This window comes from Sceloporus occidentalis, unplaced genomic scaffold (genome assembly GCF_023333645.1).
Source record: "Sceloporus occidentalis isolate IW3139 unplaced genomic scaffold, rSceOcc1.0.p SCAF_27, whole genome shotgun sequence".
Classification (NCBI taxonomy): Eukaryota; Metazoa; Chordata; class Lepidosauria; order Squamata; family Phrynosomatidae; genus Sceloporus; species Sceloporus occidentalis.
Window position 1 is genome coordinate 4,387,814 of NW_028317007.1, and position 26,513 is coordinate 4,414,326.

The following is a 26,513-nucleotide window of genomic DNA, read 5'->3' on the forward strand; positions in this document are numbered from 1 at the left end:
TGGGCCTCAGGATGAAAGCCTCTGTCTGATGTTCTGAGGTACAGACATTTTCTGGAGTGTCCATGCTGGGAATGCTTTCTTGAAGCCTCTGAGAAACATGATATTGTTCTTGTCCTGGTTTATTCTTTCACTTTGGATATGACTGGCGCATTCTGTGTTTCTTACACTCTAAACGAGATTCAGCCCTGCTGAATTTATCACGGAAAAGAGACCCAGCTCTTTTACAGACTTAAGACTCACACAAGCATGTGTCTTCGACGATGCAATGCCAGATGATCTGAACGGGAAAAGCTGCGATCACAGTCTGCACATTTAAATGGCTTTACTCCTGTGTGTTTGCGGTAATGCCGTGTCAGCTCATCTGATCGTGCAAACTTCCATGTACACCCTTCCCAGGTACACATGTATGGTTTTTCACCTTTTGAAAACAAAACAAAAAAAAATGTAATGTATTACAAGTAAAACTGAAATAAAAATATAATGGTAATAGTAACTATAATTATTGGTCACACTGAATCAAAACTTGCACATAACAATTCTCAAACAGATTAAAGAGAGCAAATGTTTGTGATGCTGAGGCAAGGCCACTACGGTTTCCTATACTTACATTTATATTTACATATATGACCAAACATGATAACGATCAACCCCTATTTTTCGTTAAGTAAATAGACAGATATTACGTCATTGGCCTAGACCAGTGATGGCGAACGCGTGGCACGCGTGCCGCGGTTGGCACGCCGAGCCGTCTCTGTGGGCACGCCGTGACCAGGGCCGGACTGGCCCACCGGTAGGCCGGCAGATTCGTAGGCCGGGCGGCTGCCCGAAATCTAATCTAAACGGCCGGCGCTACTTCAATTGTTTTTTTATTAAAGTATTAAAGCAGCGCCGGCCGGCGGCATCAGCACTCAGCGGCCGTGTGTGATGGCCGCCTACTGATGGGAGCAGCGTGAGGGGTGAAAGCCCCGCCCCCTCGCACAGACCTTTCACCCCTCATGTTGCTCCCATCACTATGCGGCCATCAGATTAATGGAAATTTAATCGAAACGGCCGATGCGTGCTGACACCGCCGGCCGGAGCTACTTTAATACTTTTTTTATTTTACTTTATATGGCAAGCCGATCCGGCATATTCAATTTAAAAAAAAAAGAATTAAAGTCGCTCCGGGAGGCGGTGTCAGAAATTTCGATAAAATTTCCATTAATCTGATGGCCGCATAGTGATGGGAGGAGCGTGAGAGGTGAAAGCTCCGCCCCCTCACACTCAGACTGTTGGAGCACTGGATGTCCTGTCACTGACATCCTGTCACCATAGAAAACGGCGGCCTGCAGCTACCAGAGGATGGAGGCCAGGATGAAAAAGCCCCAAAGTGGAAGAAGTAGAAGGTAAATAAACAAATTTATTTTTTTTAACAAACTGTATAATATTTTTTTATATAAAAGCCTTATGCCCCCCATATGCCACTCTGCCTCCCTGATATGCCTTATGCCCCTTATATGCCACTCTCCTTCCAGAAATGCCTTATACCCCTATATGCCACTCTGTTCCATGATATGCCTTTTAACCCCCTAAATGCCAGAGGCATTTCTGGAGGCAAAGTGGCATATAGGAGGTTAAAATGCATATCATGGGGCAATGTGGCATATAGGAGGGTATAAGGCTTTTCTGGAGTGCCCCATGGTATGCCTTTTAACCCCCAATATGCCACCCTGCCTCTATAAATTCCTTTTAACCCCCTATATGCCACTCTGCCTCTATAAATGCCTTTTAACACCCTATATGGCAGAGTGGCATATAGGGGGTATAAGGCATTTCTGGAGGCAGAGGGGCATATAGGGAGTTAAAAGGGGGCAGAGTGGCAAGCCTGGGGCAGATGTCTGGCACTCCACCAGAACTGATCTGTGTTTGTTTTCTGGATGTACCCTGCAATACGAAAAGACATCAGATTCTACTAACTTAATCAGGTTCTATTAACTTAAGTAATTGAAAGCTCCTTGACATGGGGCTCTGTGCAAAAGAAAATAAAAAGGGGGTAGAAGGGGCTGTTGGCAGGTTGGCAAATAAAAGGAAATAAAAACAAAAACAAAAAATGTCTCAATCTAAAAATGTTTGCAGTAGTAAATGTTTTGATTCCATTATGTGTAATATATTTCATTTATTAGGGCCTTTTAACAGTTTTGCTTTCTGGTATTTTAATACAAATAATATGATAAAAAGAATGTTTTATAGTTATTTGTACGGCAAATAGTGTGACTCGGGTATGTATAAGGGGTGCGTGTGGGTATAAGAGCTCAATCGCGAGATAAACTATATGGGGCTGCTCTCCAAATGTTTCCAGGGCTGCTTTTCAGTCCCAGTCCGGCCCTGGCCGTGACTACAGTCATACACTGTAGTCACGGTGTCGGCTCTCAAACATTCAGGTTTAATTGCAGTGTTGGCACTTTGAAAAAAATAAGTCGTTTTGGTTTGCAGTTTGGGCACTTGGGCTCAAAAAGGTTTGCCATCACTGGCCTAGACAAAGCGTACAAATAAATTGAAGAAGATGTGGGCGCTATAGATATAGACATACCTGGGAATTCTCAGAGTTTGACACTCAGGGTTTTCACCCCTATTTCTGGTAATGGGGCAAATTCCCAGGGTTACACAGACTGGAGCTGGCACTTTTTCTACCAGTATGTTACAGTTGCTATCCCTGCTTCAATTCAGTTTAAATGTGTCTCTAAAATAATAACCGATATTAGAGCCATTTGGTTAACATATTTGGCGAGTCACTACGTAGAATCTTCAAGGTAAGCTATGAAAGGGTTAATCTTTCAAGCGTTTCAGTTCTTTTAGGTATGGATATAGAGGGATGGTTTATGGCAATATAGATGATAACATAATTGTGAAATAGAGAGATGTGGAATTGAGGCATACAAAGAGCAAAGCTGGATGGGATGAGACAGGAAATAATGAAGGCAAAAGAGGAAAGAGGACCATTTTTGGACTGTCAGGACCCTACCGGTCGTCGGCGGGGGCTCTCGCCCGGTGGCGACACCGCCGGGCGCCCGCGTCCTCGGCCATGTGTCCGTCGGGTCCCAACCCGTCGGCGACGGAGGTCCTCACCCGGCGGAGTCCCCGCCAAGCAGCTACATCCTCGGCCGCACGGCATCTCAGGGCCGCGTCCCCGGTCTCCGTTGCGGCGGCAGCCGCACGCGACAGACGCCAGGACTAGCAGGACTAGGGGGTCCTGCAGTCCCAGACCGCTGCTGGCAGCCAGGGGGGGCGTGTCCTGCAGTCCCACACCGCTACTGACAGCCAGGGGAGGCGTGTCCTGCGGTCTAACCGCAGAGGGGAGGGATTAGGGACTAATTGACAGCCACAGAGAGAGGAGGGGTTAGAGGAGGAGTAACAATTAGGCGGGCTATTTAAACCTGCAACCCTGTACCTTCAGTACTTGGTTGTTCAAGTTCCCTACCGGATTCCTATACCCTGTTGCTGTTTCTGCTCTATTTGGATTATACGGACTTTTGACCCTCGGCTGGATTTCTGGACTTTGTTTTTGGATTACCCTTGTTGTACTGCGAACCTTCTGATTTGATTACATGGACTTTTGACCCTTGGCTATATTCTGGACTTTGTGTGTTGGATTACCCTTTACTTCACTCCCTTGCACCCGGTGTCTCTCTGCGCTGCGCTCCGATCCCAACTCAGCCTTGACATGGACATAAATCAGTAATGTAGAGGCATTGCATGACTGTAAGCCAATATTTGACAGATATGCTGTAATTTTCCCAGTATTCAGCCAATAAAAGTAACCTGCACACATACAGCAATGGTATTTACAGCATCAATCAATATTGTTACATTTATAATATGTTATGAGCATACAGCAGAAAATAGCCCGCTACCTGGGAACAGAAATTGAGGAAATATACAAAGGGTAATGTTCTATCTTCGGGCAGAACTATAAAGCTTATATTGAATTTGTCTTTTATTTTGACCTCAGCTCCATGGCCCCTTCACACTACTGGCTGTCACAGTGATTGGGTGGTTCAGCCGCCATCTTTTTTCTTGGATAGACTTATTCGTGAGGCTTCCAGGAAAGCCTTGTTGCCGCCAATTGCTGCATTTTCGTAGCAATTAACAAGACTGAAATGGACTCAGGGTTGCAGGGCAGAGGCTCCTATTGTTTAGATGCCAGTTTTACAGGGCAGTTGCTATGTCATCATAAAGTATGTATTCTGAGTTGTACTTTAACTACACACCAATCAGATATCTCTTTCCAGGGTGATTGCTCGGGAAGAGGGCAATTTGGTGGACAGATAGCAGGGGTTTCAAACTATCTGGGGATGACGTGTGTTTGATATTGAGCCCATTTTGCCCCGGTTTGGAGCGGTCACCACAGGGGACAAAAGGGAATTGTTTGAGTGACCAGTTTGCTTTGGATGGGGCTGAGGGCTGTTTCAGCAGGAAAGGTGTTATGGGAGGAGGAGGAAATGATGCAGTACTGCATGTACTGCTCAATGTGCTATTGTATGTTAATGACCCATGGCCCGGATAAATAGTTCTGCCTGTCTGTAATAAAGAGTTCTTGCTTTTCTGGTTTGAAACAAGCCAGTGATGAACATGACAGGCCTGTCTCATGCACCAAAACCCAGAATTCCAAAAAAAAGGTGCTACAATTGCTGATTTAACAATCCGAATCCATCTAAAATCATGGGGGTGGATGGGATGGGTTGATCCTGGTTGCCTTAAGAGTTAAGCAGACCAGGATCAACCATTATTTTTTTTTATTTAATCATGTGATCACTGTGGAAATCAATCCCAGTGATCACATGCAATAAATGATGACTCTCTCTTACTGACACACTTTGATCTTGTGTCAGACAGAGATACAGTGTCCCTGAAAATAAAGTAATAAAAACAATAACAATAAAAACAATAAAACCAATTCTTTCATTTTCACAACCATTATTGCATTTTACAGTAAACAAAATGTTACATATCTATAAAATGGTCTCAAAAGAAAGTCCTATATGTCATTAAAAGATCCTGCACTTGCTTTACTTACATAAATGTGCTTAAATAACACTTACGAGTGTAAGTGTACATACTGTATGAGTGATTGTCAGAGTGTAAGCGTGCATGAGTGATTGACAGAGTGTAATAGTGTAGTCTTATATTTAGGTTTTTTCTTTTTATATTTTCATTACGATCCAAAGTTTGGGGGGGTCATCTTTTAATCAGGGTCTTCTTAAAATTAAGCAAATATATATATATATATATACACACACACATATACACACACACACCCAAACCACAAGACTTATGGCACAACATCCTTTGGACAGGCAAGACCATTTAAAGTCTGAGATGTAACTTGTTTTTTTGCAGTTTCTCTGAGCATTGCAAGTCTGACCTTGGGGTGACTGGGACATCCACTTTTTAATAGTCTTTCCTAATGTAGTATGATGGACTTGTTTGGAAAAGACCTTATAACTCTTCATAGATTGACGGGCAGCAATAAGTGCTTCTCTAAGATCCTTGCTGAAGTCTTTCATACTTAGCAGGGTGTTAACACACACCTGAATGATCCAGACCAGCAAACTGCTAAAACTTTGCCTTTTATAGAGTTGGTCACACTCACTGATGATCAATTATTCAAGGGCATTTGATGAGCAGCACCTGTCTGCTACTTAGCATCTTAATTCTTGTGAAAGCAGTAAGTTTTTACTTGTTTTCACAGATGGCTTTATTTTTGTTAAATAAATCATGACACATTGTACTGGTAATGTGTTGTTTATCTGAGGTTTTATTTACCTAATTTTTAGACCTGCTAAGGACAAATTATTATTATTATGTCCTGATATGTAAAACCATAAAATCCAAAGAGGGTGTATATATACATATATTATATATATATATATACACACACATATACACAGTTAATGTCATTATATCCAAGTTTAAAACTTTTTCACAAATATTAATCATTCAGTCACAGATTATACTAGTGGCCCCATAAGAAACACAGAGACATGTCCCAGAAGTCTTTTCAGTAACTTACCCCCCAAACGAGCTATTTTCTTTTATTTCCCACTCACTCACTCTCTTAACAGCTGCCAGACATTTGTTTCCCTGTAGATCTTCCTTGTTCAGTTTTGTTATTAGCTCCAGATGACATGCCACCCCCACACATCTGTACCTTGCTCCTGCCTGTCTTGGACTCTATCACTTATAATTAATTTAGACCACGCTTCAGTACAATCATGTATCCTCCTGATGGAACTCCCCTATCAAGGTACGCATTGTATATTATGCAACCATCAGTTTCCTTTACCTTCCACAGTCTTTGGTTTCAGTACGATTAAGACAAATGCTCTGAGTATGGGTTTATCTTATGTATATCTATTCTATTTTTCTTTGACATATTGGTGACAAAAGCAGGCATTATAACATATCTAATATTTAATATTGGGGAAATTAATTTCTGCTCCAAGGGGCTGCATGTCCCTTTTGCCTGATAGTGGCTGCCTACCTATGCCCAGTGCCCTGCTACTCTTTCACTATCCTTGCTCTGGGGGATCAATTCTTATTTTGCCTAATACGGCGGTGTTGGTCTTGTGGCTTGATGTGTATGTCTGCTGATGCCTGGCCTATCCTGCCCAGTTCCCTGCCCCTCAATGCCCTTTTTTACAATAGGGAATCAATTCTTATTTTTTCTAATATGGCGGGCAGATCAGTCTTGTGGCTGGATGTGTCTGTCTGCTGATGCCTGACATGTGCCCCGCACTGTGCCTCAATGCCCTTCCCTACTCTTGGGGATACATTTTGTTTTGTAATATGGAGGGGGGAATCAGTTTTAGGATTGGATGTAACTGTCTGCCAGTGCTTAGCTTGTCCTGCCCTGCCCTGCGCCTAAATGCCCTTCCTTACTCTGGTGGATCAATTAAAAAAATAAACATATAAATGTGTGATAGCTGCAATATAAAAACTATGCAGCATCATTTATAATTGGATAGACTATATAAAGAATGCTAAATAAATTGATGTTGCCTCACATAAACTTTGTCTTTTTTCACAAAAGACTAAAGGGTTACTCAAAACTCTTAACAAAGCCACTGTCCTGTTTTACAATAAAAGTTTGGTTTCGGTTGCATTAAACACTTTAGTTTTGTTTAACATATGTGCGGTTACTGCGTTATTAAAGAAAGGCAAACAGAGTCTGTTTCTTCGACCTGTCACAGCACGGAAGTATACAATTCAAATGCCTTTTAAAAATTACTCTTAAATGCTTACCAACCAACACAAATACTGCAGTTAAACTTAATCTGGCACCAATTAACAGGTACAAACAAAAAAAGAAAAAAAAATGAGATTTTCATGGTAATCCGTACCTGTCATGGTACAAAAAGCTGTTACATGTATAATAAAGAAGCCGTCCATTATTATATTCTTAGATCCCCCACATCTGAATTGACTGGCACTGTTCAACAAAGGTCTAAGTAGCAAACTCTAATCACACATTCACATACTGCATTTTGGCTTCTGGGCAGGGAGTCGCATAACTGCAGATCATGAAAACATCTGTTAATTAGATTTTGGGTCTTTGCCTAAAATGCATGCAAACACAGAATTGTACAAGAATACCTGCAGGTCAAAAGACAATATCGTATAATTAGCAAGCTTTAATAAATTAATGAAGGAGAGAAAAAAATATGACAGTTTTTGTGAACAGGTAATAAATAGTTTGGCAGGTTTTAATTTAAAAAATAGGTAAATCAATTTTTTTCTTTCCGGGAAAAAGTTGCATGTTTGTTGTAGAGTGTCATGTACTTTTTAAATGCTGCGCATGGAATTTTTTTGTTAAGAAATGCATATGGTAAGTCACATGGTCTACTTCCATTTTATCTTGCCTGATGTACATTTGGTTATGTGTAGACAGTATGTTAGGTATTATAACTTTCATGCAGTTGTGTAAGAACAAAAACTTGCTTTACATGATAGTTACTCTGGCTTTGTGGGTCCCTTCCTGTCTTCTTAAATATGATTCCTTGGGGTCAATACTCTCTGAAGTGTTCCAGTTACCAGCTCAATTGATCTGCCTATTGCGGACTAACAAATTCCAGAATTGTGCAAAATAAATGTTGTAATTCTACTGAGTAAACAGTATGTGACCTTGATCCACCCAAGTAAGGGCAAGCCTAACACTAGTGCCCAGTAGAGAATCTTATTTTTATTCACGGCTACTTGACACTTGGTGGCCGTAACTAGTAAATAGGTCTTGAGTTAAGGCATCTTAATCTTAAATACAGATCATGCGTATGATCTACATGGCCTACATTAATTACCAACATAAAAAGTCTCAGTGAAGCTCTACCGTATATGTCGGTAGGGAAATATCTACCGTTTCCCTAACCAAACCCCTATCACTCTTTGGAAATCTGAAGTGTTGGGAGGGAAACATGTAGACTCATGCATGTAAGTTACCAGGGATCCAGTGGTACCTCCACCAAATGTATGCACCTTAGAAGGAAGGAGTAGTACTTCTTATCAAAAGCAATCACAGCTCCCAGCATCTCAAACAATCTAAAAGGGACACTTTTAGCTTAGACCGGCAGAGCTTTGCCAAAATTGGCATGAGCTAGCTATTAACATAATTTGGAATTTACAATAAGACTTCATAATTTTATTTACCTATTTAAGTATTTTGGTGGAACTGTGAAGCATATTTGTAGTTATTTCTGTACACACTATTGTGACATTTAGTGCTGTGCAATACCCATAGCAGCCAAACATTCCAAGTTTCTAAAACATCAGGTAAAGAAAACAGGATCATCCATACTACAAGGGACACTTGAGAGGTATGAAGATGGCTGTGAGGTGGTTGTGAGGCAATATACAAAGTCTGGAGAAGACTTATGGCCCCCCGAAAAGGTCTGGACTGTGGGTTACATGGTAAGGACGGGCTGCTTCTGCTCATTCCCTTGCAGAGTGTTGACATTTGTTATTCCTTCTTAAACATTTATGTTGTGTTTTTAATACTATATATGTTGCTGTGCTTTATAAAAACCAACCATAGTACCAGCTTTTTTATATCTGGAAACCCAGGAGTTAATCACATTAAACCTTTCAAAAATAAGGGCTTTATATGATGTCATTTGCCCCATGGTTATGAAAACATTGATGAGCGCTATTGGTCCTTTTATGAAAGAGAGTTGATACAAAATGTTTTCTGTGCTAGTGTTTTTTTTTTAGCCTTTTAAACTACTGTGGTTACATAATTCTCATTTAAGATAAGAATTCCACCTCATATTTGAATGGTGCACCCTTTTTGCAGCATTAACTATCATCCTGTAACCATGACTGTTGGCATATTAAATCTGCATTTACACCATTTTTAAAATAATAAAATAGCATAAAACGTTTCTTTACTGAGAGGTTGGTAGCTAAATGGAGCAGCCTCCCATCAGACATGATAAAGGGTAACACAGTAAGGGATTTTAAAAATGCATACGATACTGAATTTAAGACAAGATGAAGGACTGATGTAAGAGTCTTACATCAGGAAAAATAGTTACACTAGATGGTAGACTAGACTTATCTTGTGTCAAAGTCTACATTTCATTGTTTAATGCCAGAATTTTGAGATCTGGGTTGTAAGAAGGGAGGACTTCTATATATGACCATGAATATATGTTATCTAGCAATTGTTTGATTACATGTTAGTTCAAGAAGTCTAAAAATTTGGTTATGCGTTTAGCATCTGAAAACTTGTAATATCACCTCTCCAGCTCCTGTTGGGGCTAGAACTGCCATTGAGGCTTATTGGCTAAGGTGGGAGATTTCAGTTGAGTGTTGCGAGTGAAACTTATTCACTTATCAACTTTTGCATTATGAGGGGTCATCTCTGGAAAGGATTAAGCTGGCCCTGGATAATGCATAGCTCCATCTGTAAGATGACTTTTAACAGATCCCATTGGCTATATATTATACAGGACCAAATAAGCTATTCTGGCAGAAGACAGTATCCAGAGTTCGGGCCTTATAATATAAAGTAATATAATTAAGTTGAAACTATGTATGTTGTACACACTTCCTGTTAGGTATAATGGAAACTGTAGACAATAACTGGACAGCCAAGGTCATACCAGGGATTGGAAATGTGTCAATTTAACAATAGGTGAGACATGACATAACGGGTAGGAATAATCATGCAGATTCTGAGTACAGGACATTTAAATATCTTTCTACTATTACTTTAATCCATTAGCACAGATACATATTTTTTAATATACAGTCGTGTAAAATGGAGTAATATGATTGTTTGATGACAGTTGGCATCCTTTATAAGGATTGCGCAGGTGGAAGGAAATTTGTGCTTAGATTTTTTTTGTACTAACAAGTGTGTGGCTACACAACCGAATTAGCAATGGCATGATTGGTACTAAAATGTCCCTTAGTATCATTTCACCGAGTGCCTTTCCATGCTTATTAAAAAGTACAATAAAGGCCTTATCCCATAGTTTTAGCACATTAAATAATTGTTTGCAATTCTTTATCCTTGGGAAAATAAAAAAAACAATTTTAGGCACCAATGTTCCAGAAACATGAGATGTTAGGCCTTGTTTTATTACAAAAAAACAATTCTATTAAAAGGGCTCCAGGCTTACTGAATCTGTATTTATCTCACAAAAATGAGAAAGAGATGAAAAGTTTGAGTCATACCAAAGCACTGTGGTTTCTTTAATCTGCCTGCATATAACTCATTTAACCGGTCATTGTTTCATTTTTTTTTATTTTATTAAACATATGAATAACTGGCAACTAACTAGGACACGTGAGTTACGGTTTTTAAGAGTTTCTTTTCATGGGCTGGCAAGAAAGCTCTAACCTCAAAATTATTACATATCCCAAGGCTTTGCCAAGTAAAGGTTTAATCCAATGACGTTTGAAGTATTAAGTAAAAATAGCAATGATGTAAGGAAATATGATCAAAAAACTTTTTTTACAACATATTTTTTTATAATGTATATCTGAAAAATATGTTGTTCTATTGCGCCATCTAGTGGCCACAAAGTTATTACAAATTTAATACGTTTAACTGCACAACGTGTCTTGTGTCTCAATATAATAATTAACTCCAAAATATTTGTTGGTCTACTCTGAGTTCCTACAGACACTTGTGTAACACTGATATCTTAATGTCATCAGTTTTTCAATTTACTGAAAGGAGAATGGTCGCTGACCTTAGTCCATACACCTATGTTTTCCATCTTCCTGGTGTACTATATGTTTTAAATAGTTGCCTTACACTAATATTATCTTTAGAGAACACTCCCACAGTTGTTCACAGTCTTTTGTATCATCTGCAGTCTTCCAGGAAGATTCCAATGCAGTATTCACTGAGGGATCATTCTAAATTAAGAAAATTTTGCATTAAGTGCCATTGATATGCATGTGATGATGTCAGAGCAGGAAAATATCATTCTAGTGGGACATTAAAGATAATTTTTTTCCAGTGTTTGATTCTGGTTTTAGCTCAGATTTAAAATTCCCCTTTAACCCCTTAAGGACCGGGCTCATTTTTCGTTTTGAACCCTGTGGGACCGAGGCTGTTTTGAGACTTTTGTGGTGCTTGTGTTCAGCTGTAATTTTCTCATCACCCATTTAGTGTACCCACATAAGTTATATATTGTTTTTTTCAGGACAAGATGTGCTTTCTTCAGATACCATTATTTTGATCGTATCATCTTATTTACTATAAAAAAAATAAAAAAAACATGGTGAAAAATTGAAAAAAAAACACATTTTATGACTTTTATTTGAAAAATCTTTTACTCACCTAAAAAAGCAAGTAAAAAAACTAGCTAAATAGATTCTACTACTTGTCCTGAGTTTAGAAATACCCAATGTTTTTATGTTTTTTTGCTGTTTTTTGTAAGTTATAGGGCAATAAGTACAAGCAGCGTTTTATGATTTCCAAATCTTTTTTTAACAAATCTGGTCAGTCTGCCTCCATCTCCTCTTTGGAACATCTTTGAAGCCGGTTAACTCAATTTAACCCTGTCAAACCATATATTTTTGAAAACTAGACACCCCAGGGTATTCCAAATGCTGTTATTTTAACCCTTTCCATGCACCAATTATAGAACTACACTTTGTCAAACTTTGTAATAGTAATTTTTTTTATTTTTTTTTCCACACAAATTGTACTTTAGTTATAGATATACAGGTTCTGGTATATGTCACTGTCAAACAACCCCCCAATGTGTGTTCAGGAACATCTCCTGAGTGCAGTGATACCCGACATGCATGGGTTTGTCGGGTTGTTTGAGATTTAAAATGCCACATTTGGGAAGTGCGCTTTTTTTCCTCCATTTTGTTCCGTCTGTACCTATGCCCTATCTTTGAGCTCAGCCACTCCAATTTACCCCATCAGCCATTTTTTTTATATATTAGACACCCCTTGGGTATTTGAAGTGCTTTTATTTTAACTCTTTGTTGAGATTTTTGAGAAATTTTAGCACTTGCTCAAAATAATAAACTTTATTTTTTTATTTTATTTTATTTTTTTAATACTTATATTTTTTTTACACATTTTGCTGGTACTGGATGGTTCATCAAGTGACATCACTACATAATTATTTTTAAATGTTAGCACATTTTTTTTTATTTTTTTTTTTTCCATTTTTTTTATTTTTTTTTGAATATTTTACTAATCACAGTGATTAGAAAGCTGGGTTCCATTGACTTGCTTGGTTGAATGCAGTACCTGTATTCAACCTGCAAGTGGAGCCAGAGTTCTCTAGAGGGTCAGGAGACCGTCTAGCGAACTCTTTCTTCTTTATTATTTTTTTTCCCGGGCTGCCGCCATCTTGTTGATGGCGAAGATCACCGGCAGCTGCGACCGCTCTCCAGAGCGGTCACAGCCCATCCAAAGGTAAGTGTTTGGTGTCGCTGGATGCCTCCTGATCGAGGCATTCCAGCGACACCATTTAAGTTTAGGAGGCGATCGTTGATCGCCTCCTAAACGCTTTTAAAACGGGCGTCCGCCGCCATACAATGTATGGCGGCTGTTGACGCCCCGGGGAGGGGCCAGACATGGCCCCCGATGCCGATCTCGGCGTTACTGAATACCTCGACATCGAGGCATTACAGTAACGCCGTTTAAGTGAAGAAAGTGATCGTTGATCACTTTCTAAGCTTATTTAATTTTTTGACGGTTCAGGACCGTCAAAGGTCATTTAGTGACCTTCCTGTCATGACGGTCCTGAACCGGCAAAGATCGCGAAGGGGTTAAAGACCTTTTCCCATCCTGTGTATTTGAAAAGTCACCCAGTTCTTCAGTGTCCTTAATTGGCCAACCACGTCTATCTGCTGAGTGACAAATAATAAGCAGAGAATTAGAAGGCATTAAAGAACCCAATTTTCTGAATTACTGTAAATCAAGCAAAATATGCTAAATTTCCATTAAGCACTGTAGGTAGGTGGATTATGCAAGCAGACTGCCAGGATAAGTACTTACTGTGCATGTTATGACAGAATGCACACTTACATTTAAAGTCTTTCTCAACATATTGGTAGGATTAAAACACATAAAAGGTTGGAAGGATGCTTATGAGCGAAGCCTTCCTACAGTAACGGGAACCCATGTGGAAACAGTCGTCCAAAACACACTATACCTGTGTGAGTTCTTCTGTGTGCCTTCAGATGTGAACTTTTTGTGTAGACCTTGTTACAGCCTTCAAAATCACACCGGTGTATTCTTCGTCTTCTGGAGTCAGGAGATTCTGATCTTCTCTGGCGCCTTGTGCTTTCGATACTGAAGGGTGAGACTGAACTGCAAAACAGAGTAATAACTGTAACAAAATGATCCTATTTATAATAATGCACAGTTGATACTGTATAAGAAGAGATAACATATATAATAAATAAGAAGTATCAAAATTAAAGATTCTGTCTTCTCTTGGACCAATATAGCTAGTTTCATTTGAGGATTTGAGTCAAGAATAGAGCCGTGTCACTAATTCCACAGGAAGAAAGGGTTTGCAGCAGAAGGAGGTGGCCTTAAAGGCTACAAGAGGATACGTTAGGAGGACCTTTTTTTTTTTTGCGGTGAGAATATAATTAGTAGTTTTGGTGACAGCTGTCTCAGCAGAGTCTTGTGGACAGAAACCAGATTGGAAAGAGTCAATACAGAGTTGAAGTAAAGAAAGTGGGTTAGGTGATTGCAGAATGGAAAAATAGAAATTGACACCATATTGGAGAATACTCTTATAATACTCTTAATACACTTATCTTTTTAAGTGCCACATTTTCATGTAACCAATGGTGAACCAATACATAAAGAAGAAAGGGAGGACAGAAATCCTTACTATAACAGCTGCTAAACAATGTTTATACATAATGTATTACCATTATTTCCAGTTTCTGTAAAAACATTACACACCAGTAGGTGGCAGTAAATATCCTCCAAAGGTGTATGTGGTCCCTGTTCTATTACAGGTGCAAAGTTACCTTTCACAAGCAAGACTCTATTCCAACAAAATACGAACTGTGCAAACGGAAATGGAAATATTAGGTAGTGTTGTATCCTAATACTTAGTTATTAAATACAAAGATTTCTGCTCTTTAACATAAAATACATTTTACTAAAGCCATTTTATACATTTAACACAGTAACAGTGTGATTAGCCATGAAGCTGGCCACGAGTCCTCAAATATCGAAACAAAGACCAATGGAACTTTGCGTTCCCACCAGGATTAGTGATCATGAGTAACATCTCTCTCTTTTGCTACATAATTTTGAATCAACACCTTAGTTACCATGGTAAAAGTAGCAGCCCTGGCACTTTAAGGCCAGCAGCCAGTTGGGATACACATGGCCACACACACACACACACACACACACACTTTTATACACTGTCAGCAGTAAAGGTAGGGTGCCAGATGACCATTTCATGTGTGATTGAATTCTATTGTGGGTCATCACCAGACTTTTCACCTGGATGAAACTGGAAAAAAGGCAACTGCAACCAAACACCTTCAGTACAAAGAAATTGTGAGCACTGTATGTCACTGTTTTTGGTCTGGTAACAGAAGAAATCCTAAAATCCCCTGTGTTAGCCCAGATAGCCGGTTACAACCGATATCGTCGAGTAAATTACTATTAAGGTACAGTAACAAGAAGAGTCACATTGATTTATTTTTAACGTGTGCTCCAGTGGAAAATAAATCACTTACAGCAAATGACTGACAGTTTCTAACACTTGAACTCCTTAAAAATGTAAATGATTAAAGCAAATGCCTAGGCAGAAAGAATTAACAGAATGTGAGGATGTTGGAGTGCAAAATAATACATACGGTAAGATGAAAAATTCAGACTTGTTTCAACTTAATAACCACATTACAAACCATATAGGACCTAATGCACTGATCTGTCTAAAACTTAACAGGATTTAAATGAAGTGAAAAATACATGATTAGAGAATGACTGGTCTATACCGTTTGTACAGTCTAAAACAAGACTGAGAGGAAAAAAATATATATAGATATATAGAGATCACGGTGTCTGCATTATAAAAGGTTATAACCGTTTTTTCCCTTTAGAATATATTTTTTTAATGCTCCCCCATTTTTACGATGTTTGCCAGTAAGTCGCTAGAATATATTAATGTAAAGTACAGATTTACCTCAAGTCCCCTTGTATTTTACATGGACACGTTACAGCAAGTGTCTAAGAAATCAAATATATCTTTTTTTAAATCCTTATTAAAAAAAACTAAATATTTTATTAAAATAACCATTGCAATATGCTGGCATAATATACACATTCATTAATTACTACTCAGATATGTATACAAAACAGTAACATTAGTATGATAATTTGAAATACACACACAAAGGTAAATGTTGTATTTGTGCTTTAGTTTGTATTAAGTGGATCTGGACACATTTTTTTCACGGGTAATGTATGTTTATTTAACCTAATTGTTCAATTACTCAATTGGCGGCCTAGAGTTGTGCTTTGATCTGCTTAAACAAGCAGTTATTTTACATTGAAGATATGATTCACTGTGAGTAAATTGTGAGTTATGTTAACTAAATATGTATACAAAAAACAAAATACTGTCTGCGCTTCTCACCCTAATAAAGTTGGCAACAAATATATAAACATAATATAAATGAGAGGTTTTGGTTATATGAATTGGCCAAAGCATAATTAAGCTCACCCGCCACGTCAAGGCACACTCTCAATAGGGTGAGAACCTACTCTCACCTCCTACATAGTGGGCACACAAAGCAGTTTATACTGCTACCAAAACCAGATTAATGTATTGGGGGAGGTGCAATTAAACCTCCTCCCATTCAACCCCTGGACAGCAAGCTGCAACCAGACTGATGAGGAGCCAACAACCTCAAATATGTGCAAACAGGGAAAAGAAAAAATGTGGAAAGGAAAAAGCTTGCTGTCCAGGGGTTAAATGGGAGGAGGTTTAATTGCACCTCCCCCAATACATTAATCTGGTTTTGGTAGCAGTATAAACTGCTTTGTGTGCCCACTATGTAGGAGGTGAGAGTAGGTTCTCACCCTATTGAGAGTGTGCCTTGACGTGGCGGGTGAGCTTAATTATGCTTTGGCCAATTCATATAACCAAAACCTCTCATTTATATTATGTTTATATATTTGTTGCCAACTTTATTAGGGTGAGAAGCGCAGACAGTATTTTGTTTTTTGTATACATTGTATAGCCAACACACTGTATTTGCAGCATGCTCACACTGTTTGGTAGGCCTCATATTATACATTTGTATTATTTGAGCCTGAGACTAGCTTAGCGCACCGACATTTTTTCTTTTCCCTGTTTGCACATATTTGAGGTTGTTGGCTCCTCATCAGTCTGGTTGCAGCTTGCTGTCCAGGGGTTAAATGGGAGGAGGTTTAATTGCACCTCCCCCAATACATTAATCTGGTTTTGGTAGCAGTATAAACTGCTTTGTGTGCCCACTATGTAGGAGGTGAGAGTAGGAGCACCGGAAGGTCACGTGATGCAGGCGGTCAGTCATAGAAGCCCCGGCGGAAGCACTGTCCACCAGCAGCGGAGGTCTACATCGCACAGAACTCCAACGACTGCCCCACTAGACACCAGGGAGTCTGAAGCACAGGTCACAAGTAAAGGGATGCACTGGTAAGTTGGGGGGGGTTAAGAGTGGCATGGGGGGTCAATGGTTTTCTGGAGGCAGAGTGGCATATAGGGGGTTAAAAGGCATATGAGGGAGGCAGAGTAGCAAATATGGGTAAAAGGCATACCTGGGGTGGAGATTGGCAAATAGGGGGTTAAAAGGCATATCTGGAGGCAGAGTGGCTTATTAGGGAGGAAGAGTGGCATATATGGGTGTATAAGGCATATCCGGGAGGCAGAGTGGCATATAGGGGGTATAAGGCATTTCTGGGGGATAGAGTGGCATATAAGGCATATCTGGGAGGCAGATGTGCATAAAACAAAAAATAATGGCAAATAAAAAAAATCATAGTTTTTATTAAATATGAAAAAAATAGTTGAATGTGCCTTAATATTTACTAGTAAAACTTTTTTCCTATAGGGTAGTCTTATATTTCAGGCTTTTCAAATTTAATAATAAACCAATAAGTTAGATTTTCACAAAAATATAAAGGTTGGGATTAAAAAGTGATTAAAAAGAATGCTGTGCTGTTCTGGTATAGGTAAATATTGTGGCCTCTCCCTCTCCACAGCTATAACTTCTAGGTATCAGTAGAAAGAAAACCAAGTGCAGCAGCATACAAGTGAAATGAAATCCGCCCTTTTTAACGTGTACTATCCTTAAACCTGACAAATAATTTAAAAACAACTGCTAATAATTTTGGCAGCAAACCCTGCCCCCTATGACATCAGAAGCCGCGAGGAGGAAGCGCTGTAATCAAAGATTCTACACAGACCTATAAACAGGAAAAGGGATATATATATATAAGCCCCGCAACAAGTGCAGACGGCAACACCAATGTCACATTGTCTAGCGCTGTGCAACAGCGTCCATAGAAACACACAGGGAAATGAAAGATTAAGCCCTGTCCACACCGATGTCATGTTGCCTAGTGCTGTGTAACAGTGTCCATAGAAACACAGGAAAATGAAAAAAGCTTAAGCCCCACCCACATTGTCATGCGTCATGTTGCCTAGCGCTGTGGAACAGTGCCCATAGAAACACATGTGAAAATGAAAAAGGGTTAAGCCCCGCCTACATTGATATCACGCGTCATGTTGCCTAGCGCCGTGAAACAGCATCCATAGAAACACAAAAGGAAGTGAACCAAGCTTAAGACCTGTTGTGGGATCCGATGGCAACAATATAGCAATGTAGTAGCCACGCTAAAGGTCCAGCAAGTCAACAGATGTGAAGAAGAAAGTATTTAAAAACAAACACACTTAACCCAAAAATGACAAACACTGGGTATTAAAGCACACAAGAATATAAATTATGGACTTAAGCAGTGCACAGACCACGCAAGTATAAAAAATACACGTAATACATGCAGCTATCTGCAGAATGGAAACCAAAGGCAAAAAAAAAATCCTCACATATGTATAGCACAATACAAAAAAATCCTTCACACAAATAATTCAGATACCAGGTACATAAGAAAATTGTAGGCGATAAAAGAAGATTCAAAGCTCTCCTCGCATGCACCAAAACCGCACAACTACCGAGAATAAAGGGGTACTTAACTTCTCGGATTTACTATCAACATCTATACAAATGTCTGCTTTGAGTAAAATACTTAATTTTGTGCCTGTATGTAACGGGGATAGATTCAAGTGGAATTACAAAAATGGGGTTTTTTTTGTGTGCACTAAACTTGAAAATTTCCTTTGCAGACCCTCAACACCAGTCACTGAGAGCACCGAAGTCAGGGGGTGATAAGCCTGCTGTCGTACTCACACCATCTGCTTTGTCTTTGTACGAGTACTTGTAGAAAGAAAAGTACATTTTATCCACCTGTATTTAATTTTTTCAATACGTTTATGAATGTCACTAGGCGACAGGTTGAGGCCGCACCATGGGATAAGTCCGTTAACATTACAATATGCAGCTTAATGAAGTAAAAGCCCTACAGAAACTGAGTAAGACCTCTGATATCATTATCAAGCCTGCTGATAAGGGGGGTCTAATTGTAGTGCAAAATAAGACTGATTAACATGCTGAGGTTATGCGACAATTGTTGAATTACACATTGCAGGGTCTTTAAATCTGACTCAACGAGACATATTATGAATATTATTAATGATAACAGAGACAGTGGTGGAAAGAGGGGAACGATCAGGAAGCCTTGGGAACTTCTAATTAACCAACATCCCATTACCCAAGTCTTCTATACAATCCAAAAAGTGCATAAAGATCCTACACATCCTCCAGGACATCTATAGTGGCTGAAACTGAATCAATCTGTCTTTCGATCACTGGGGATTTTCATTGACCACATTCAACAACCTTTAGTAGGGAAATACCCCTCTTACTTGAGGGACACAACATTTTATTTAGAAAATAAAAAACTTGAAAATTCAGGATGTCCACAATGGATGTATCTAGCCTATACACAGCTATACATCATGAGAGTATTGCTGCCTTTAGAGAAGCTCTAAAGATGCATTAGATGAACATTTCATTGACTTTCTGATACAAATTACTTGAGATTGTCCTGTACTAAAAGCTATTTTGATTACAGGGAACAGCAATGGGTGAAAATATGGCACCCTCATATGCTAATCTATTCATGGCTTTGTCTAAACAAAAAATATATTTATAACAAGAATCCATCTGCTGGATCCCTTAAGACTTGGCTGAGATATATCGACCACTGTTTTGTTATCTGGGAAGGCACAAGGTCAGACTTTGATGCCTTCATAATTTACATTAACTCTCCTGATAAAATCAAATTTACTGCTAATTGTGACATGCAGACTGTTGATTTTCTAGATGTCTAGATAGGTCTGGGTCTGACATAATGGTTAGATAAGATCTACTGAGGGATATCCCTGGGGAAAAAAACTGAAAAAAATACCATTTGTAAATATTTTTTCTGGGTTTTCTAACAAATTGATTGTTCTAAGGAACTAGGCAAAACTAAAATGTGACAGTGAGGTGGGGCATTTATTGAAAATGAAACCCATTATAGAACACAAAAGCGCACCCAACATACTTGACACAGTGGTTAGGGCTAAAACAGAACTAGATCCAATAAGAGCTTCCTGTCTAAACCACTTTTTGGCACCTACCTGTGCCTGGGAAGTAACCATTATAATGTCTGTGCATAACTGTATATACTGTAGATCTAGGTCTGATATAAAAACTGCCCTATACAGCAGTGGCGTCGGCAGGGGGGGGCCAGAGGGGGCCATGGCCCCCCTACATCATGCTGAGCCCCCCGGTGTGCCCCCCCAATTGAAACGCCGTCTTTTTTTTTTTTTTTTAAATAGACCCGGAGGAGAGAGTGAGAGGCGCCGAGCGGTTGCTGAGGAATAAGTTCTCAGCAACCGTTCGGCGCCTCTCACTCTTCTCCGCGACCGCGAGGCCTCTGCCTTGTTTGCAGTGCCGGCATTTCAAGCCGAGCGCCGGTATATGTCGTCATATCCGGCGCCCAGCAGTGAAGCCGGCAGAACCAGGGATACAGAGACCTCGCGATCTCACCGCTGGACAAGCCCAAGGTAAGTGAACTTCAAAGCGGGGGGTTAGAAAGTTAGGAGAGGGTTAGAGAGTCAGAAGAGGTAGATAGGAAGTGAGAAGGGATAGATTGGGAGGGAGGGAGAGGGGATAGATTGGGAGGGAGAGGGGGGTAGATGGGGTAGATTGGGAGGGAGAGGGGGGTAGATGGGGTAGATTGGAAGGGAGATGGGGGTAGATGGGATACATTGGGAGGGAGAGGGGATAGTTAGGATTGATTGGGAGGGAGAGGGGGTAGATAGGATAGATTGGGAGGGAGAGGGGGGTACATAGGATAGATTGGGAGGGAGAGGGGGGTACATAGGATAGATTGGGAGGGAGAGGTCTTTATGGGACAAAAATGGCGTACGTTCAGCTGTTTGGGGACAAAGTTGACACAATGTGTAACTTAGGTGCTGGTCAGGTTCTATGTGGGCAGTGTGGACACCAGGGCTGGCTTTGGGGTGTGTGACCAGTGATCTATGCCTGTAATTTAGGGGGTTTTATCTATACCTTTAATGCAGAGTTTATATGTAATTTCCAATTGATTTATATCTGCAAAGCTGGGTTTTGTGTCATTCTGTTCATCTGTATCGGCTATATTTCCATACATTATTAATGTTTAAATGCAAATATAGGATTTGTATGTCTTATTCAGTTGATCAATACCCGGAGTGCTGTTTCCATGTGTTGATTATTTGATCTAAACCTTCAGTGCTGAGTGTACATGTGATTTCCAGTTGATATATACCTGCAATGCTGGGTTTGTGTGTTCTGTTGGTTTATACCTGCAATGCTATGTTTCCATACATTATTTATGTATACCTGCAAATACAAGTTTTTTTTTAATCTCATTCAGTTGCATGTGCTGTTTCCATGTGTTGTTTGATCTATACCTGAACTACAGGGTGTAAGTAAAAGAGCGCTATGGTTTAGTGAATGAGGGGACAAAGGGACTCTGGGTATGATTACAGGGGAGAGGACCTCTCAATGTCACGTTGCAGAACTGACTCTCGCGGTCTTCCCCTGATCTGCAGTCAGTGTGGGAAATATTTTTTTTTTTAGTACGGTAGCAGAAGGAGTGATTGCATGCAAGGAAGCGTTGAGCGGGGCCCAAGGAAATGCTTGGGTAGGGTCCAATTTTTTCACTATAAAATATATTGGCAGCAGGGTCTAATATTTATATATATATTTGCAGCAGGGGCAAATATTTATATATGTTTTGGCAGCAGGGGCTAATATTTATTTATATACTGGCAACAGGGTCTAATATTAATATATATTGGCTGCAGGGGCTAATATTAATATATATAGGAAGCAGGGACTAATACTATATATATCGGCAGCAGGGTCCAATATTAATATATATCAGCAGCAGGGGCTAATATTAATATATATCGACAGCAGGGGCTAATATATATTGGCAGCAGGAGCTAATATTAACATATATTGGCAGCAGGGGCTAATATTAATATTTATTGGCAGCAGGGTCTAGTATTTATATTCATATTGGCAGCAGGGTCTAGTATTTATATATATATATATATATATATATATATATATATATATATATATATATATATATATATATATATATATATTCGGCAGCAGGGGCTAATATTAATATATATTGTCAGTAGGGGCTAATATTAATATATACTGGTAGCAGGGTCAAATATTAATATATATCGGCAGCAGGGTATAATTTTTATGTATATGGGCAGCAGGGTATAATATAAGTATATATCCGCAGCAGGGGCTAATATCAATATATATCCACAGCAGGGGTAAATATTAATATATATCAGAAGCAGGGTGTAATATTTCTATATATCGGCAGCAGGGTGTAATATTTATATATATTGTCAGCAGGGGCTAATATTAAAGAATGAGAAATAACTGCCAGTTTAGCTGTTATTTTGAAATCATATTTCAATCACGGTCTTTACTTCAAAGAGATAAGTGCATATTATGTAGTTAAAAATGCACGTCTAACGTGTGTGTATATATATATATATATATATATATATATATATATATATATATATATATATATATATACATACAGTGTATATGTACCGTTTTTTTATTTGCCCCCCCTACTTTGGTCCCTGGCCCCCCATGTGCCCCCCCTAAATATGAAAGCTGGAGACGCCATTGCTATACAGTATACCTATGGATGCTAAGACATAGGAAAGTGATGAAACAAAGTTTTAGGACAACTCAATATCATATATCAGCATTTCGGCAGTTCAGTAAATCCCTTTTGGCCACCTACAAGAAAAAGGCAGACAAGGTCTACTGAGGGATGTCCCCCAGAAAGAAACAAAAAGAATACCATCTGTAGATACTGTTTCTAGATTTTCTAACCAAATCAGGGACATTTTTCCAAGGAATCCTGCTGCGCTTGGTTTCCTTTCTACTGATACCTAAAAGTTAGACGTTTCATGGAATGGTGCATTATAAATGTTTGTATTATACACCTAGAGATAGCTGGGGGATGAGCCAGAAGTCTCATTTTCTAACACCAATATCTAAAAAAATGCCTGGCAGATTTGCATTTAACTTTTTTGTTTTCAAACTATGGCTTCAGTAAAAAGTCTTTTAAATCATATGTACATGCATAGTTTTGGCATTTCATGTACTTACTATTAACAATTAATTATCTAGAAAGGGCTAAAAATATACAGTGGACTTTACATAAGTATGTGTAAGGGAATATACTGTATATGATAGAGTATGTTTTATTTGTAACACGGATAAATTCAAAGTAATGCATTTTGAGAATATAAATAAAATCTCACCTTGCATAATAAATGGACATGAATAAAATGATTAGCACCCCACAAGGATATTATATTTTAACTCCCACATTCCATTGCATATGGGTGGTGTAAAGAATCATGGTACCTCACAGGGTACACTGTTAACCACTTCTCCATTAGCTGGCTTTCTTTTGGTTAATGACTGGGTTAAGTGAAAAGAATTTGATAACATTTAATTATTTAGGGGAAAATGGCACGCTTAAGAGTTTTTGCACACGTATTCTATAAGCAATGTTGTGTTAAAGTGACATGTTCATTTTAACACTCCTTGACCAACAATAGCGAAACCGAAGAATAAATAACCACAATTAAGAGAACATTCAAAAGGGAATTAGAGACTTTCCAATATTGATTCCTCTAGAAATGATTCCAAATGCTACACTCATCTATCTTGGAGTTTTTTCTCATGTGGGTAGTTAAAATAGTATCTGGTTTTAAACTCGGCTGGTATAGTAGCAAACAACAGATAGGGGTTTAAAATATGGTGAATATAGTACACACACACACACTGGTCACTTTATTAGGTACACCTGTTCAATTGCTTGTTAACACAAATAGCTAATCAGCCAATCACATGGCAACAACTCAATGCATTTAGGCATGTAGATGTGGTCAAGACAAGTTCAAACTGAGCATCGGAATGGGGAAGAAAGGAGATTTAGGTGACTTTGCACGTGGAATAGCTGTTGGTGCCAGATGGGCTGGTATGAGTTTTTCCGAAACTACTGATCTACTGGGATTTTCACGTGCAACCATCTCTAGGGTTTACAGAGAATGGTCTGAAAAAGAGAAAATATCCAGTGAGCGGCAGTTGTGTGGACGGAAATGCCTTGTTGATGTCAGAGGAGATTAGGCAGACTGGATCAAGATGAGAGAAAGACAACAGTAACTCCAATAACCACTCGTTACTACCAAGGTATGCAGAATACCATCTCTGAACGCACAACACATTCAACCTTGAAGCAGATGGTATACAGCAGCAGAAGACCACACCAGGTGCCACTCCTGTCAGCTAAGAACAGCAAACTGAGGCTACAATCGCACAGGCTCACCAAAATTAGACACTGGAAGACTGGGAGAACGTTGCCTGGTCTGATGAGTCTCAATTCGAGCTGCGACATTCAGAAGGCAAGGCCTTGTATCAATGGTTCAGGCTGGTGGTGTAATAGTTTGGTGGGACATTTTCTTGGCATACTTTGGGCCTCTTAGTACCAATTGAGCATCGTTTAAACGCGACAGCCGACCTGAGTATTGTTGCTGACCATGTCCATCCCTTTATGACCACGGTGTACCCGTCTTCTGATGGCTACTTCCAGTGGGATAATGCACCATGTCACAAAGCTCACATCATCTCAAACATGCTAATGAATTCACTGTACTCCAATGGCCTCTACAGTCACCAGATCTCAATCCAATAGAGCAGTTTTGGGATGTGGTGGAACAGGAGATTCGCATCATGGATGTGCAGCCAACAAATCTGCAGCAGCTGCATGATGCCATCATGTTCTTGTAGATAGTATGCCATATGGCAGGGGTGTCCAAGTTTTTTCTGCAGTGGGCCACTTAATCAGAATTGTATACGTGCGAGGGCCGCACTCATTTTTCACTGTGAGAAAATATGGCCTTTAATAAGATGTGCAGATTAAAATAAAGTAAATGACACAAAACCTTTACTTTTCCTCTCACTGATTTCTGGGCCTAGAAAGTTTTGTGACTACAAATTTAGGATTCTGGATAAGTAAAAATGAAATAGTTCTATTTATTGTAGGGATGCACTAAAATGAAAATTCTGGACCAAAACTGAAGATTCAGGGTTCACTTAAACGAAACCGAAAATGACCCCCCACATATCTTTAAAAATAATAAAAAAAATCCCACACTTTTAATAAAAGTAAGTTACACACCAAAATTGTACAACAAAAATTATATATTATTATGATTGTTAACAGCAATACCCAGATTCCAGCAAGTACTGGTTGGCTGGGCATGATAGGAGTGCTGTCAACAATCATATATAAATTAATAGTTATTGTATTTTTTGTCCAATTTTAGTGCGTTCACACCACAATTGGACAAAAAAAAATCAACAATATGACTTGGCATGATAGGAGTGTGATTGCTGTTAGCAATCACACTCCTATCATCCCAAGTCAGCCAGTACATGCTGGTAAAGGGTGGCTGTAAGTGCAGACCACATACTACTAGCAGCATCAATGCACAAGGGGGGCAGCTAGCCAGGTTTCAGCATGTACTGGCTGACTTGGCATGATAGGAGTGTGATTGCTAACAGCAAACACACTCTTTTTATACCCAGACAACTAGTAAATGCTGGAACCTAGGCATGATGGGACTGTGATTGCTGTTAGCAGATTGCTGTTAGCAATCACACTCCTATCATCCCAAGTCAGCCAGTACATGCTGGTACAGGGTGGTTGTAAGTGCAGACCCCATACTGCTGGCAGCATCAATACACAAGGAGGCAGCTAGCCAGGTTTCAGCATGTACTGGCTGACTTGGCATGATAGGAGTGTGATTGCTAACAGCAATCACAGTTCCATCATGCCTAGGTTCCAGCACTTACACATCCATGCTATCACACACACAAATTCATTCATTCACAGATTCATTCCCTCAATCACGCATACTCATTCAAACACCCTCCCCCACCCTCCTAACCTGCACTACAGCTCTCGATGCCGCTCACAGACTTCAGCAGGGGGTGTGGCCTCCCGCTTCCTCTGTGCAGGACAATAGACCCTCCCACAAGTAAGCAGCAGGGCTCTTGTGATCCTGGCTGCCGATCGCACCTCGAGGTCCAACATGCGGCCCGCGGGCCAAATGCGGCCCGCGGGCCGCATGTTGGACACCCCTGCCATATGGAATGAAGGCACTTCTTAAGGCATAACGGGGTCCAACCCGGTACTAGCAAGGTGTACCTTATAAAGTGGCCAGTGAGTAACACATGTGTCTTTAATAGTTCACAAG

At 39.6% G+C, this 26,513-nt stretch overlaps 1 protein-coding gene across 1 annotated transcript in view; it reads right to left on the minus strand.

Moving 5' to 3' along the window:
- Positions 1-236: 236 nt before the first annotated feature.
- Positions 237-26,513, minus strand: part of LOC149299870 (Krueppel-like factor 12) — a 51,766-nt gene continuing 25,489 nt past the window's right edge. Inside the window, exons 4-5 of the mRNA XM_089485907.1 lie at positions 13,668-13,825; positions 237-418 (exon numbers count right to left, since the gene is read on the minus strand). Coding sequence (XP_089342033.1) covers positions 237-418; positions 13,668-13,825 — 340 coding nt within the window. The remainder of the gene's footprint in view (positions 419-13,667; positions 13,826-26,513) is intronic.